This window comes from Melanerpes formicivorus, unplaced genomic scaffold (genome assembly GCF_026170545.1).
Source record: "Melanerpes formicivorus ecotype bairdi unplaced genomic scaffold, bMelFor1.0.p_v2 SCAF_164, whole genome shotgun sequence".
NCBI classification, from domain to species: domain Eukaryota; kingdom Metazoa; phylum Chordata; class Aves; order Piciformes; family Picidae; genus Melanerpes; species Melanerpes formicivorus.
In genome coordinates this window covers 182,964-195,412 of record NW_027142516.1, presented here as the reverse complement: position 1 = coordinate 195,412, position 12,449 = coordinate 182,964, and the positions used below count along the sequence as shown (strand labels likewise).

The window sequence follows — 12,449 nt, the reverse complement described above, 5'->3', positions numbered from 1 at the left end:
GAAAAATCTCTTGGCTGCAAGAGTGGTCAGGGCCTGGCCCAGGCTGCTCAGGGAGGTGGTGGAGTCTCCATCCCTGGAGGTGCTCAAGAAACCTGGGGCCGTGGCACTTGGGGCCGTGGTTTGGTGGCCATGGACAGCTGGATTTGATCCCAGAGCTCTTTTCCAACCTGTCTTGGCCGCAGAAAAATCCTCAGCTCTGCTTCTTTGGCTTTCTGAACGCAACTGAGATTTCTTGCTGAACCTGGTGCTCCCTCCCCCTGACACTGAGCCCTGTGGGAAGAGTTGTGTGGCACGCAGAGTGGGTTTGGTGCTGCACCCAGGAGTGTGGGCAGGCCACTGGAGCTGCCTCAGGCTCTCTGCAGTCGGTGGAGCAGCTCTGGTCTGTAGTATGAGGAGCTAAAGAGTGGAAACTGGGTCTGGGGGTCGAATCTGGAGGGGGCAGAGAGAAGGGGCTGGGTACCAGGAAAGCCAAAATGACACCAAAGGCTGAGGGCCAGGCTCAAGGTTTCTTTCCAGACCCACCACCCCCTCACCAAGCCTCTGCTGCCTGCAGGCTGAAGCCTACCCTTAACCTGCTGCCTTCTTTCAGGTTTTGCTGCCTCCCCCGCTCCACCCAGCACCCCAAGATGTCCTGCTGCTCCCCCTGCTACAGCCTCTGCTGCTCCCCCTGCTACAGCCTCTGCTGCTCCCCCTGCTACCGGACCGTGCGCCGCACCTACAGCTGCTGCAGCCCCTGCAGCTACCGGACCCTCTGCAGCTACCGGAGCAGGAGCTGCGGCACCTCCTGCACCACTCGCTACTACTACCCAAGCTGCTGCAGCTACAGCTGCTGCTACCCCTGCTGCTAAACCCAGAGGCAATGTCCCCAGGACTGACACCGACCCGACCCGACTGGACCCGACTGGACCCGACCTGGCGAGCGCAGACGGAAGGCTGAGCCCAGGGGCAGAGCTCAGGGCAGCCCTGAGCCCCTGTGGCAGCAGCTGAGGCTCCTGGCCAAGGGCAGCTTGGCTGCTCACCAAACCCTCCTGGGATCTCTGCTTTTCTTCTTCTCCCTCCTGCCTGCTTCCTCCTGCCTGCTTCCTCCTGCCTGCTCCCTCCTGCCTTTCTCTGCTGGGAGTCCTCTCCTCAAACCCCCCTGCCTGGAAGCCCCTTCCCGAGCCTCCTGCAGCTCACCCGAAGGACTTCTGCAGACTCAGCTTTGCTGTCAGCTGCATCTTCCACAGCTGCTTGCAGTGAGCTGCTGCAGTGCTGCGTAATGGAGGAGGATTGCAGCTGGCTCCCCTTTGATCTGGATTTACAAGCACCTGGAGGCTGAACACCACAGCCCCAGCAGACAGGAACCTTCCCTGGTGCAGACTGCAGTGAGTCATCTCCTGCAGCTCTTCCCAGCATCCCCAAGCTGCCCTCTCCCCACACCTCTGTCACCTTCTTTTCTTGTTGCATTAAAATTTTCCTGCATGCATAAAACAAACCCTAAAGAGTTGCAGTTCTTTCCTTCCCTGCCCCCCACCTTGCCTGGATGTGAGGTGGTGGCATCCTGAAGGCGCTTTCTGGCCCTAGTGGTGGCAAAGGACTTCATAGCCCTCCACCTCCAGAACTGCTGGTCCCAGGGAATGCAATACAGAATACAGAATTAACCAGGCTGGGAAAGACCTCAGAGGTCATCCAGTCCAACCTCTCACCCAGCACCATCTGATCAACTCAACCATGGCACCAAGGGCCTCATCCAGGCTCTTTTCAAACACTTCCAGGGATGGGGACTCCACCACCTCCCTGGGCAGCACATCCCCAGGGCCAATCTCTCTTGCTGGGAAGAACTTCTCCCTAACATCCATCACACACCTCCCCTGGCACAGCTTGAGACTGTGTCCTCTTGTTCTGGTGCTGCTTGCCTGGGAGAAGAGACCAACCCCCACCTGGCTACAACCTCCCTTCAGGGAGTTGGAGAGAGCAAGAAGGTCTCCCCTGAGCCTCCTCTTCTCCAGGCTAAGCAACCCCAGCTCCCTCAGCCTCTCCTCCCAGGGCTGTGCCCCAGACCCCTCCCCAGCTTTGTTGCCCTTCTCTGGACACCTTTCAGCATCTCAACATCTTTCTTAACCTGAGGGGCCCAGAACTGGACACAGGACTCAAGGTGTGGCCTAACCAGTGCTGAGCACAGGGCAGGATGAACTCCCTGCTCCTGCTGGCCACACTGTTCCTGATGCAGGCCAGGATGCCCTTGGCTTTCTTGGCCACTTGGGCACACTGCTGGCTCATGTTCAGCCTACCTTCAACCACTACCCCCAGGTCCCTCTCTGCCTGGCTGCTCTCAGCCACTCTGCCCCCAGCCTGTAGCACTGCCTGGGATTGTTGTGGCCAAAGTGCAGCCCCTGGCACTTGGATGTGTTCAACCTCCTGCCCTTGGCCTCTGCCCCTCTGCCCAGCCTGGCAAGGTCCCTCTACAGAGCTCTCCTACCCTCTACCAGCTCAACTCCTGCCCCCAGCTTGGTGTCGTCTGCAAACTCACTGCTGATGGACTCCATCCCCTGGTCCAGATCATCAATAAAGATATTGAACAGCATGGGGCACAGCACTGATCCCTGGGGGACACCACTAGTGCCTGGCTGCCAGATGGATGTGGCACCATTCACTACCAAACTGGCTGCAAATCTTTCCTCCCTTCTGTCCCTCAGCCACAAGGTTTCCCTGAACCTCCCTGAACCTCTGCCCAGCTTTGTGTGAGCACATTTCAGCCCCATGGGGCTGCAGCAGCCTTTACGGTGCTTGAAATCACAGCGTGGCTTGGGCTGGAAGGGACCTTCAAGATCATCCAGTTCCATGGGCAGGGACACCTCCTCCTCCAGCAGCTTGCTCAAGGCCTCATCCAGCCTGGCTTTGAACGCTGCCAGGCCTGGAGCCTCCACAACCTCCCTGGGCAACCTGTTCCTGCGCCTCGCCAGCCTCATGGGGAGGAGTTCCCTCCTCATGTCTCCTCCCAGCCCAGCTTCTCCCAGTCTGAATCTCTCCACCCCCACTCGTCCTGTCACTCCAGACTGCACAAAGTCCCTCTGCAGCTCTCCTGCAGCAGGCAGACCCTCCAGCACAGCAGGTTACCAGCTGTGCCACGCAGCCCCCGTGGTGCTGGAGAGGTTTCCAGAGACACCAATGAGGAATAAACCCAGAAAGGCAGAAGTGATGCAGCAGGTTTTTATTGTGAGTCAGAGACAGAGACACCTTGGAAGGCACAGAGAGAGCTGAAATCCAACATCCCCAGAGACTCTTCCCCCCCACCCCCCACCCCCCACCCCCACCAGTCATTCACAGCTGATGTCTTCTCCCAGAAACAGTAAGACCATTTACAAAGAACCCAAGGAGCAGGAACATTGTTTCTTTGATCAAGAGGAGAGAGTTTGAGTGGCCTGAGATCAAGCAGCCCCAGAGCAGGACCAGGAGAGGCCATCAGGAGCCTCCACGCAGCATCGCGCAGCGCTCCGGGCCCCCGCGCTGCAGGGTTGCCGGCACCAGGGCTCTGCCGGTCAGGGGCTGCTGCTGCTGCTGCCAAGGGTCAGCAGCGCTCCGTGCCCAGCAGGCCTGGGCTGAGCTTCACCTCAGGAAGCTTTTCCCCTCCTGGTGCCTAGCAGGAGTAGCAGCCCCCATAGCCGAACCTCTGGCCGTAGCGAGAGCTGAAGGGGTAGCCGTAGCGGCTGGAGTAGAGCCCCCCGTAGCCATAGCAGTCCCCAGAGCCAAGGAGGCTCCGGGAGCCACCGTACAGCCCCCCGTAGCCATAGCAGTCCCCAGAGCCAAGGAGGCTCCGGGAGCCACCGTACAGCCCCCCGTAGCCATAGCAGTCCCCAGAGCCAAAGAGGCTCCGGGAGCCGTAGAGACCACCCCAGCCATAGCGATCCCCAAAGCCGCAGAGGCCGCGGGAGCCGTAGAGACCTCCGTAGCCGCGGGAGCCGCAGGGGCTGCTGCAGTCGTAGCTGCGGTAGGTGTAGACGCTGCCGTAGTTGCAGGGGGAGTAGCAGTCGTCCTCACACTGCCCTTGGAGGAAAGTCATCTTGCTGAGGTGGAGGTGAGCCTGGGATGCAGCGCTGGGGAGGAAAGGAGGAGGAGGAGGAGTCAATGAATGCCTGCAGCGGCAGGAGCAGGCTCCGGGCACAGAGAGCTCCTCCCTGGCCCCAGCGGAGCAAGGGCAGAAGCAAAGAACGGAGCCTTGAGGAAGCTGCTCGAGGAGGAGGAGTCCCTGCCCATGACAGAAGGGTTGGGATTGGATGGTCTTGAAGATCCATTCCAACCCAAACCATTCCAGGAAAATGAGGAGCAAACTCCTCAGCTGCTTGCTCCCTCCTGGTCACTCCTGAGCTCCCTCCTGGTCCTGCCCCTCTCTCACTCAGCTCTCTCCTGCTCCTGCCCCTCTCTCACTCAGCTCCCTCCTACTCCTGCCCCTCTCTCACTCAGCTCCCTCCTACTCCTGCCCCTCTCTCACTCAGCTCCCTCCTGCTCCTGCCCCTCTCTCACTCAGCTCTCTCCTGCTCCTGCCCCTCTCTCACTCAGCTCCTTCCTGGTCACTCCTGAGCTCCCTCCTGCTCCTGCCCCTCTCTCACTCAGCTCCTTCCTGGTCACTCCTGAGCTCCCTCCTGCTCCTGCCCCTCTCTCACTCATCTCTCTCCTGCTCCTGCCCCTCTCTCACTCAGCTCCTTCCTGGTCACTCCTGAGCTCCCTCCTGCTCCTGCCCCTCTCTCACTCAGCTCCCTCCTGCTCCTGCCCCTCTCTCACTCAGCTCCTTCCTGGTCACTCCTGAGCTCCCTCCTGCTCCTGCCCCTCTCTCACTCAGCTCCTTCCTGGTCACTCCTGAGCTCCCTCCTGCTCCTGTCCCTCTCTCACTCAGCTCCCTCCTGCTTCTGCCTCTCTCTAACTCAGCTCCCTCCTACTCCTACCCTTCTCTCACTCCCCTCCCTCCCGCTCCTGCCCTTCTCTCACTCCCCCTCTGCTTTCAAACCATTTCTTCTCTTGCTGGGGAAAGGGCTGACTCTGGAACCTGCCAGCTTGGACCAAAGCCTCCTTGTGGCTGTCCCAGGATTGCTCTTTGGGGAATGTCGTCAGGAGTGAAGAGCCCCAAATTTCTTGTAGGCTGTCAGCTTTGCATTGAGCTCTGCATTCCCAAACCCTCCAAGAAAGTCCCCAGGCAAGCTGGCAGTGTCTGATCTTGGCCCTGCTCACACACCTCAGCTTTTTGGGGCCATTTCTCCAAGCCCCATTTCAGTCATTTACAGCAGTTTTGTGTCTGGCAATGCTGGCAGCAGATGCCAGAGGCTCAAGGAGCACTCAGGGACAGCTGCTGCCCTGCCAGCAGAGCTGGAGACCTCCCTTGAGACAAAGCAGAAGAATTTTGGAGGCAACCAGCAGAAGGTTTAGGGAAGGGGTGAGGAAACCCTTCCCTGACGCTGCTGGAAGCATCTCTGCAGACCTCATCACCTTTGCTGGGCAACCAAGACACCCTCAGGCTGTGCCAACAGAACCAGGACAGCTTCATCCCCACCTCTAAATCCTGAGCTCCCCCCCATCCAAACCCCTGCATGCAGCCACAAGGTCCCCAAGCAGAGAAGCCTCAACCCTGACACAAACCAACCCCAAAAATCTCTGACCAGACAGCCAGAAGGAGCAGAGCCTTACCAAGCTGGTTGGGAGGAGGAAGGCAGGAGAGGAGCTGATGAGGAGCTGCAGTCCTGAGCCCTTTTTATACTCTGCCTCTGCCTGCCTGGCTTATCTAAGCTGCCCTGAGGAGCCCAAAGCTTTGGAGCCTTATTGGTTGGAAAACAACTTTGCCTCTCCGCGTCATATCTTCAATTAATGTAATTTTCCTCTTTGTTTGGGATTATTATTGTGTTCCCAGCCTCCCCTGGCACACATATTACAGGTTTCTTTCATCTGAAAAATGTGCTGGGCCAACCACATTCCTGATAGTATTTTATTGTCTCTGCTGTCAAAACTGAAGGTTGGGTCTTGGGTTGGGTTTGGGTTTGGGTTTGGGTTTGGGTTGGGGTTTGTTGTCGGGTTGGGGTTGTGGGGTTGTTTTTTTTCCTTCCCTTTCCAAGCTTCCCCTCAGAAGCCTTTGGGGAGAGAGAGAGAGAGGAAACTTTTTTAGTCAAAATAGTGGGGGGAAAAAAAAGACTCTCCCCACAGGTTTGGAAATCCCTGAAGTTTGAGGCACTGGGGCACAGGCTCCCTGCTTAAAGCGGGTTTAATGCATCCTAGATGCACTTGGGGTTGGAGAAGTCCTCCCAGGTCAAGTCCAACCTTCAACCTAAGACCCCCCCACAGCCACTAAGCCACATCCCCGGGGGGGAGGGGTGGGGGGTGGGGGGGGGTGGAGGGCACAGCCACCCATTTCCTGCACACCTCCAGGGGATTCAGGCATTCGATGTCAAACTGCGAGATTGCAGGAAACAGGAGCAGCACAAACAACGAATCAGCTGAAGCTGCATTCCTGCCCCGGGAAGGATCCTGCTGCCGCTTGAGCAGAAAGAGAGCTGTGGGCAGGGAAACAACGAAAAGCCCCAAACTGACAGCTGCAGCCTGGTTGGTGCTGGAGTTCACTGCAGGGCTTGACCCTGAGCCCAGCAGAGGAAAGGGAAGGAAGCAAGCAGGAGCTTGGGCTGGAAAAGGCTAAGCCATAAAAGACTTTCAGCTGCTGCCTGTGTTGGGTCTTTGCTTCTCAGAGGCTCAAACCTCCCTGCACCAGCTGCAGGAGCGCCGGAGCTGGCTGCAAAGCTCCTTGGGTGACCTTCACCTAGTTCCTGGCACTAATTTGACTGAAAAACAAAGGCAATAATGAGCAAGCAGGATGCTGAGGCTGCCTCAGAATTCTGAATACCAAAGCCCTTCCTCAGCACTCATTAATGTTTCCAATTTGCAAAGTGTTGCACTATTTCAATAGTAATAGTTTGTCACCCAGGGACACCCCCACTTTTAATAACCTGCTCACAGCCCAGGCACATCTGGGTCTCCTCTTTCCAAGCCCTGAGAATTTGATGCCAAAACACACCCAAAAAAAGCCCAAAGCTAGAAGTTTCATTTAAAATGGGGGTGGGGGGGTGTGGGGGGGTGTGAAATCTGTAAGCAATTCCTAAGGCAGCAGCAAAACCTCCTCCAAATCCCTGCTGTGGAAGCAGAGAGACACAAAGCTGGTGGCAAGAGGTCTCCACCAAGGTCAGAGGCCACGATGGTCAAGAGCCACGTGGAAAGGTGGCACTTGGGGATGTGGTTTGGTGGCCTCAGGTTGGAGGTTGGACTCGATGGGATTTGAGCTCTCTTCCAACCCAAACACCTCTGTGGTCCTCCAACGCTGAGCAGAGGCTCTGCTGCCTTCTGGAACAGTGAAGCCAGAGCTCATCCAAGCCACTGGAAGGCCCCAGGAGCAGGTTGAGCAAGCAGGAATGATCTAAATGTTCCCCAAAATGATTCCCAGCCAGCTACAAAGCATCCCCAGCAATTTTGTGTTCCATGTGCTGAGCCCCTTCCCTGCTCCCTTTCCTCCTGCTCTTGAGATGAAAGGAGGTCTGGAGGTGTCAGCTGCTGCGTCACAGACTTCAAACCTATGGAAATCAGCCCCTCCAATTACACCAATTGAGGGCACAAGGCGGCCAAGGACATCAGCTGGACACCGGCACCCCATATATAGGGACCCACAGCACCCAGGGCTGCAGTCACTGCTCTCACCTCATCCCCCTCGGAGCACCAGGTGAGTCGGTGCCCACTCTGGCCTCTCCCCAAGGTCCCTCTGCTTGGCTGTGGGAGGGTTTATATGGGGCAGATAGAGCGGGAGCTTAGAAAGGCTCTGAAGGAGGAAAGTTTGGTGCCACAAGGTGAGCTGTAAGGGGTTTGCAGGTCCAGATTATGTTCATTGGGTGTTGGGAGCTCCAATCACAAAGGGTTGGGAGCTCAGATCATGAAGGGTTGGGAGCTCAGATCATGAAGGATTGGGAGCTCAGATCACGAAGGGTTGGGAGCTCAAGTCACAAAGGATTGGGAGCTCAGATCATGAAGGACTGGCAGCTCAGATCATGAAGGGTTGGGAGCTCAGATCACAAAGGATTGGGAGCTTAGATCACGAAGGGTTGGGAGCTCAGATCATGAAGGGTTGGGAGCTCGAGTCACAAAGGATTGGGAGCTCAGATCATGAAGGACTGGCAGCTCAGATCATGAAGGGTTGGGAGCTCAGATCACAAAGGGTTGGGAGCTCAGATCACAAAGGTTTGGAAGCTCAGATCACAAAGGGTTGGGAGCTCAGATCACAAAGGGTTGGGAGCTCAGATCACGAAAGTTTGGGAGCTCAGATCACGAAGGGTTGGGAGCTCAGATCAGAAAGGGTTGGAAGCTCAGATCACGAAGGGTTGGGAGCTCAGATCACGAAGGGTTGGGAGCTCAGATCACAAAGGGTTGGGAGCTCAGATCACGAAGGGTTGGGAGCTCAGATCACGAAGGGTTGGGAACTCAGATCATGAAGGGTTGGGAGCTCGAGTCACAAAGGACTGGCAGCTCAGATCACGAAGGGTTGGGAGCTCAGATCACGAAGGTTTGGGAGCTCAGATCACAAAGGGTTGGGAGCTCAGATCATGAAGGACTGGCAGCTCAGATCACGAAAGGTTGGGAGCTCAGATCATGAAGGATTGGAGCTCAGATCACGAAGGGTTGGAAGCTCAGATCACGAAGGGTTGGGAGCTCAGATCACGAAGGGTTGGGAGCTCAGATCATGAAGGGTTGGGAGCTCAGATCACAAAGGGTTGGGAGCTCAGATCATGAAGGGTTGGGAGCTCAGATCATGAAGGGTTGGGAGCTCAGATCACGAAGGGTTGGGAGCTCAGATCACGAAGGGTTGGGAGCTCAGATCATGAAGGGTTGGGAGCTCAGATCATGAAGTGTTGGGAGCTCACAGTTTTGCCTGGTTGGAAAAGGCCTTCAGTTCACTGATTCCAACAGTCCAAATGATGAAGTGCTGGGACTCACTCAGATGATGAAGTGCTGGGACTCAGCTCCTTGAGTTAACCCTTCATGAGCCATTGCCTGCTGCAGGCAGACATCTAGCAGGGAATTTTGCCCTTTTGTTGCTTTCTTGGAGCTCATCCCCTGGTGAGTGGCTCGCAGAGTTGCAGGAGATCAGGGGGTGCCTGTGGCAGGCTGCTGCTGCTGGTCTCAAGCTTTGCTGCCTGAATTGTGTCTTTTTCTTTAATTCATTTGAATTTCTTTGACTTCTGGGCCGGGGAAGTTCAGTTCTCAGCTGGTAAAAGCCCGGCTTGGGCTTGGACTCGAAGGTCTCCAGAGGTCCCTTCCAAGTCCTAGCATCCTGTGAACTTTGAAGCCATTTTGAAACATTGAGGGGGGGGTGGGGAAAACAAAACAGGGAAGTTGTTTGGGACTGAGGAGATTAGGAGCAGCAATAAACTGTGTTTAGGAGTATTAAGAAGCCTGCAGGAGGAAGCAGGCTGCGTTTCCTCAGCCCTCAGCGAGCTCTGAGCCTCTCCTCCTGCTGTCAGCAGCTTGTGGACTCACCTTGCTCCTGGCTCTGCCTTTCAGGTGTGCCTGCATCCACCAACCATGACCTTCTACAGGGACTTCTACGACGCTGGCTGCTGCTCCCTGCTGGGCCAGGAAGACCTCTATGGCTTTGGGGGGCTGAACGGCTACAGATTTGAAGGTCCTTACGGCTACTACCACGAGCGGCGCCGCTACGGCAGCCCCTCCAACTACAGGAGCTTCGGGAACCTGGAAGACAGCAGGGGCTGGGCTGGGTTTGGTAGCTTCTATGGGCATGGGGACCTGTATGGCTCTGGGTTTGGCTACCCCTTCTTCTCTGGGTTTGGAAACAGAGCCTTCTACTGACTGAGCAGCCCAGCACTGACCTGCAGGACCCGGGCTCACGGCTAAGGTTACGGCGCTGAGAAACGCTGAGCACCCCAGCTCTGGCTGAGGCCAGGGGGTGCCAGGCTGCCCCAGGCCCCTCTCTGACTTCTCCTCTTTCTGCAGCTATTCCTCTAACAAAATAGGGCAACACGAATCACAGCAAGCACCGAGGCAGCTCCAGAGCACAAGTACTGAGGCAGCTCCAGAGCACAAGCACTGAGGCAGCTTCAGAGCACAAGCACCGAGGCAGCTTCAGAGCATAAGCACTGAGGCAGCTCCAGAGCATAAGCACCGAGGCAGCTCCAGAGCACAAGCACCGAGGCAGCTCCAGAGCATAAGCACCAAAGCAGCTCCAGAGCACAAGCACCAAAGCAGCTCCAGAGCACAAGCACCGAGGCAGCTCCAGAGCACAAGCACCAAAGCAGCTCCAGAGCATAAGCTCCAGAGCATAAGCACCAAAGCAGCTCCAGAGCACAAGCACTGAGGCAGCTCCAGAGCACAAGCACCAAAGCAGCTCCAGAGCACAAGCACCGAGGCAGCTCCAGAGCACAAGCACCAAAGCAGCTCCAGAGCATAAGCTCCAGAGCATAAGCACCAAAGCAGCTCCACAGCACAAGCACCGAGGCAGCTCCAGAGCACAAGCACTGAGGCAGCTCCAGAGCACAAGCACCAAAGCAGCTCCAGAGCACAAGCACTGAGGCAGCTCCAGAGCATAAGCACCGAGGCAGCTCCAGAGCATAAGCACCAAAGCAGCTCCAGAGCACAAACACTGAGGCAGCTCCACACTGGTGGAGCAAAGAGAGACTCTCAGGTGCGGGCCCAGTGCCTCCTGAGTTAATACACAGCCAGAGCAAAAGAGTCTCTGCAGCCAGCATGAGCAAGTCCTCTGTGCTCAGCTCTGGGCTTCACCACAGATCACATCTGGTAGAGAAGTTCCTGCTGTGCATCCCTGCTGTGCATCCCTGCTGTGCATCCTTGCTGTGCATCCCTGCTGTGCCTCATCTGCACTCAACTTGTGAGCAGCTCTGTGAGCAAGGACCATGTCTGGACTGCCAAACTCCAGCATTCCACAGGGAGATGGCATCAGCCAGCACCCAGCCAGCATCCACCCAGCTCACTCTGCTTGCTGAAGACCCTTCTGTAAAACTCTGAACCTCTTCTCTCTGTCACTCCTCCTCATCTTCATTAAAATCTCTCTGCTTGGTAGTACCTGGGCTCCAGGCTTCTTTGGTCTCTGCTCACACACCACTGCAAAGGGACCAGCAAGGCTGCTGCTCTGAGCAAGCAGAGAAGAAGAGGGAGATGCTGGAGCATCACCCCACTGAGCATCACCACTTTGAGTATCACCACACTGAGCATCACCACACTGAGTATCACCACACTGAGCATCACCACACTGAGCACCACCACATTGAGTATCACCACACTGAGCACCACCCCACCTAGCATCACCCCACTGAGCACCACCACATCTCCACCTGGAATGCTCCAATCCCAACTCACTTCCCATAGGAAGAAGTTTGAGGCAAGACCTCATTGTTCTCTACAGCTCCCTGAGAGGAGGCTGGAGTGAGGTGGGGGTTGGGCTCTTCTCCCTAGTCTCAGGTGGCAGAAAGAGAGGGAATAGCCTCAAGTTGCACTAAGGGAGGTTCAGGTTGGACCTGAGGAACAATTTCTGCCCTGCAAGAGTGGTCAGGGCCTGGCCCAGGCTACCCAGGAAGGTACTGGAGTCACCATCCAAGAACCCTGTGGCCATGGCATCTGGGGCCATGGTTTGGTGGCCATGGTGGTGCTGGGTCAGTGGTTTGACTCAATGATCTTAGGGAATAGGTGGAAGTCTCCTGGGCTGCCAAGCAAAGAGGGCAATGACAGCCAAGGTAAAAGACTCCTGGGAGGAAAGACCAAAGGGAACAAAGTCAGGAGGAGCTGCTGCAGAGTGCATCTCCTTTGCAAACTGAGCAGCCAGGTTCTGCAGGGAGCTCCTGCCAGCCTCTGCCAGGTCACCTCAGGAGACAGAGGAGCCTGAGCTCAGATTTGGATCATTAAAGGGTGATGATGGAGCATGGAAAGAGGTTCAGCAAGCACAGCCTGGGCAGGGATCCCAGCATCAAAGAGATCCCAGAGATGTCATCCCAAAGCCCTGACAGCAGTGACTGTGAGGGGGCACCTTGGGGCTGATTTTCAAGAGATGGTTTCCCCTTCCCTTCCCCTGGAGGCCACTCAGGCAGTTCTGCATTCCCCAGCTGCAATCCCAAGTCCATCTCTCCACACCCAGGCCATTGCTTTCCTTCAACCCTTTCACCTTGAACTGGAGAGCAGCAGGAGAAGAGCCCCCGAGAGTCACAGAGCCACAGAATGCATCTGGTCAGGGGGAACCCTCCAAGGGCATCCTGTCCAAGTCCCCTGCACTCAGCAGGGACTCCTTCAACTCCATCAGGCTGCAGGAAGGAGCAGCCACAGCCAAGGGATGTGCCTGGCCTGCTGCCTCGCTGCTCAGAACTCTGTGTCCTAATTGGGGCAAGATGGAGCTGCATCAGGTCAAGGGCAGCAACCTCCACCCTGGCCTC

The 12,449-nt window shown here is 56.5% G+C and overlaps 2 protein-coding genes across 2 annotated transcripts; one reads left to right on the top strand and one right to left on the bottom strand.

Annotated features, from left to right (window-relative positions):
• Window positions 1–3,175: 3,175 nt before the first annotated feature.
• Window positions 3,176–5,750, bottom strand: LOC137457275 (keratin-associated protein 6-1-like). Its single transcript, XM_068169107.1, has 2 exons — window positions 5,656–5,750; window positions 3,176–4,073 (listed from the first exon to the last, which is right to left on the bottom strand). The coding sequence occupies exon 2, from the start codon at window positions 4,037–4,039 to the stop codon at window positions 3,617–3,619; it is 423 nt and encodes a 140-aa protein (XP_068025208.1). The 5' UTR covers window positions 4,040–4,073; window positions 5,656–5,750; the 3' UTR covers window positions 3,176–3,616.
• A 1,950-nt stretch (window positions 5,751–7,700) lies between these two features.
• Window positions 7,701–11,083, top strand: LOC137457260 (peroxisomal membrane protein PEX13-like). Its single transcript, XM_068169093.1, has 2 exons — window positions 7,701–7,723; window positions 9,556–11,083. Exon 2 carries the CDS (start codon window positions 9,577–9,579, stop codon window positions 9,859–9,861), a length of 285 nt encoding a protein of 94 aa, XP_068025194.1. The 5' UTR covers window positions 7,701–7,723; window positions 9,556–9,576; the 3' UTR covers window positions 9,862–11,083.
• The last annotated feature ends 1,366 nt before the right edge of the window (window positions 11,084–12,449 follow it).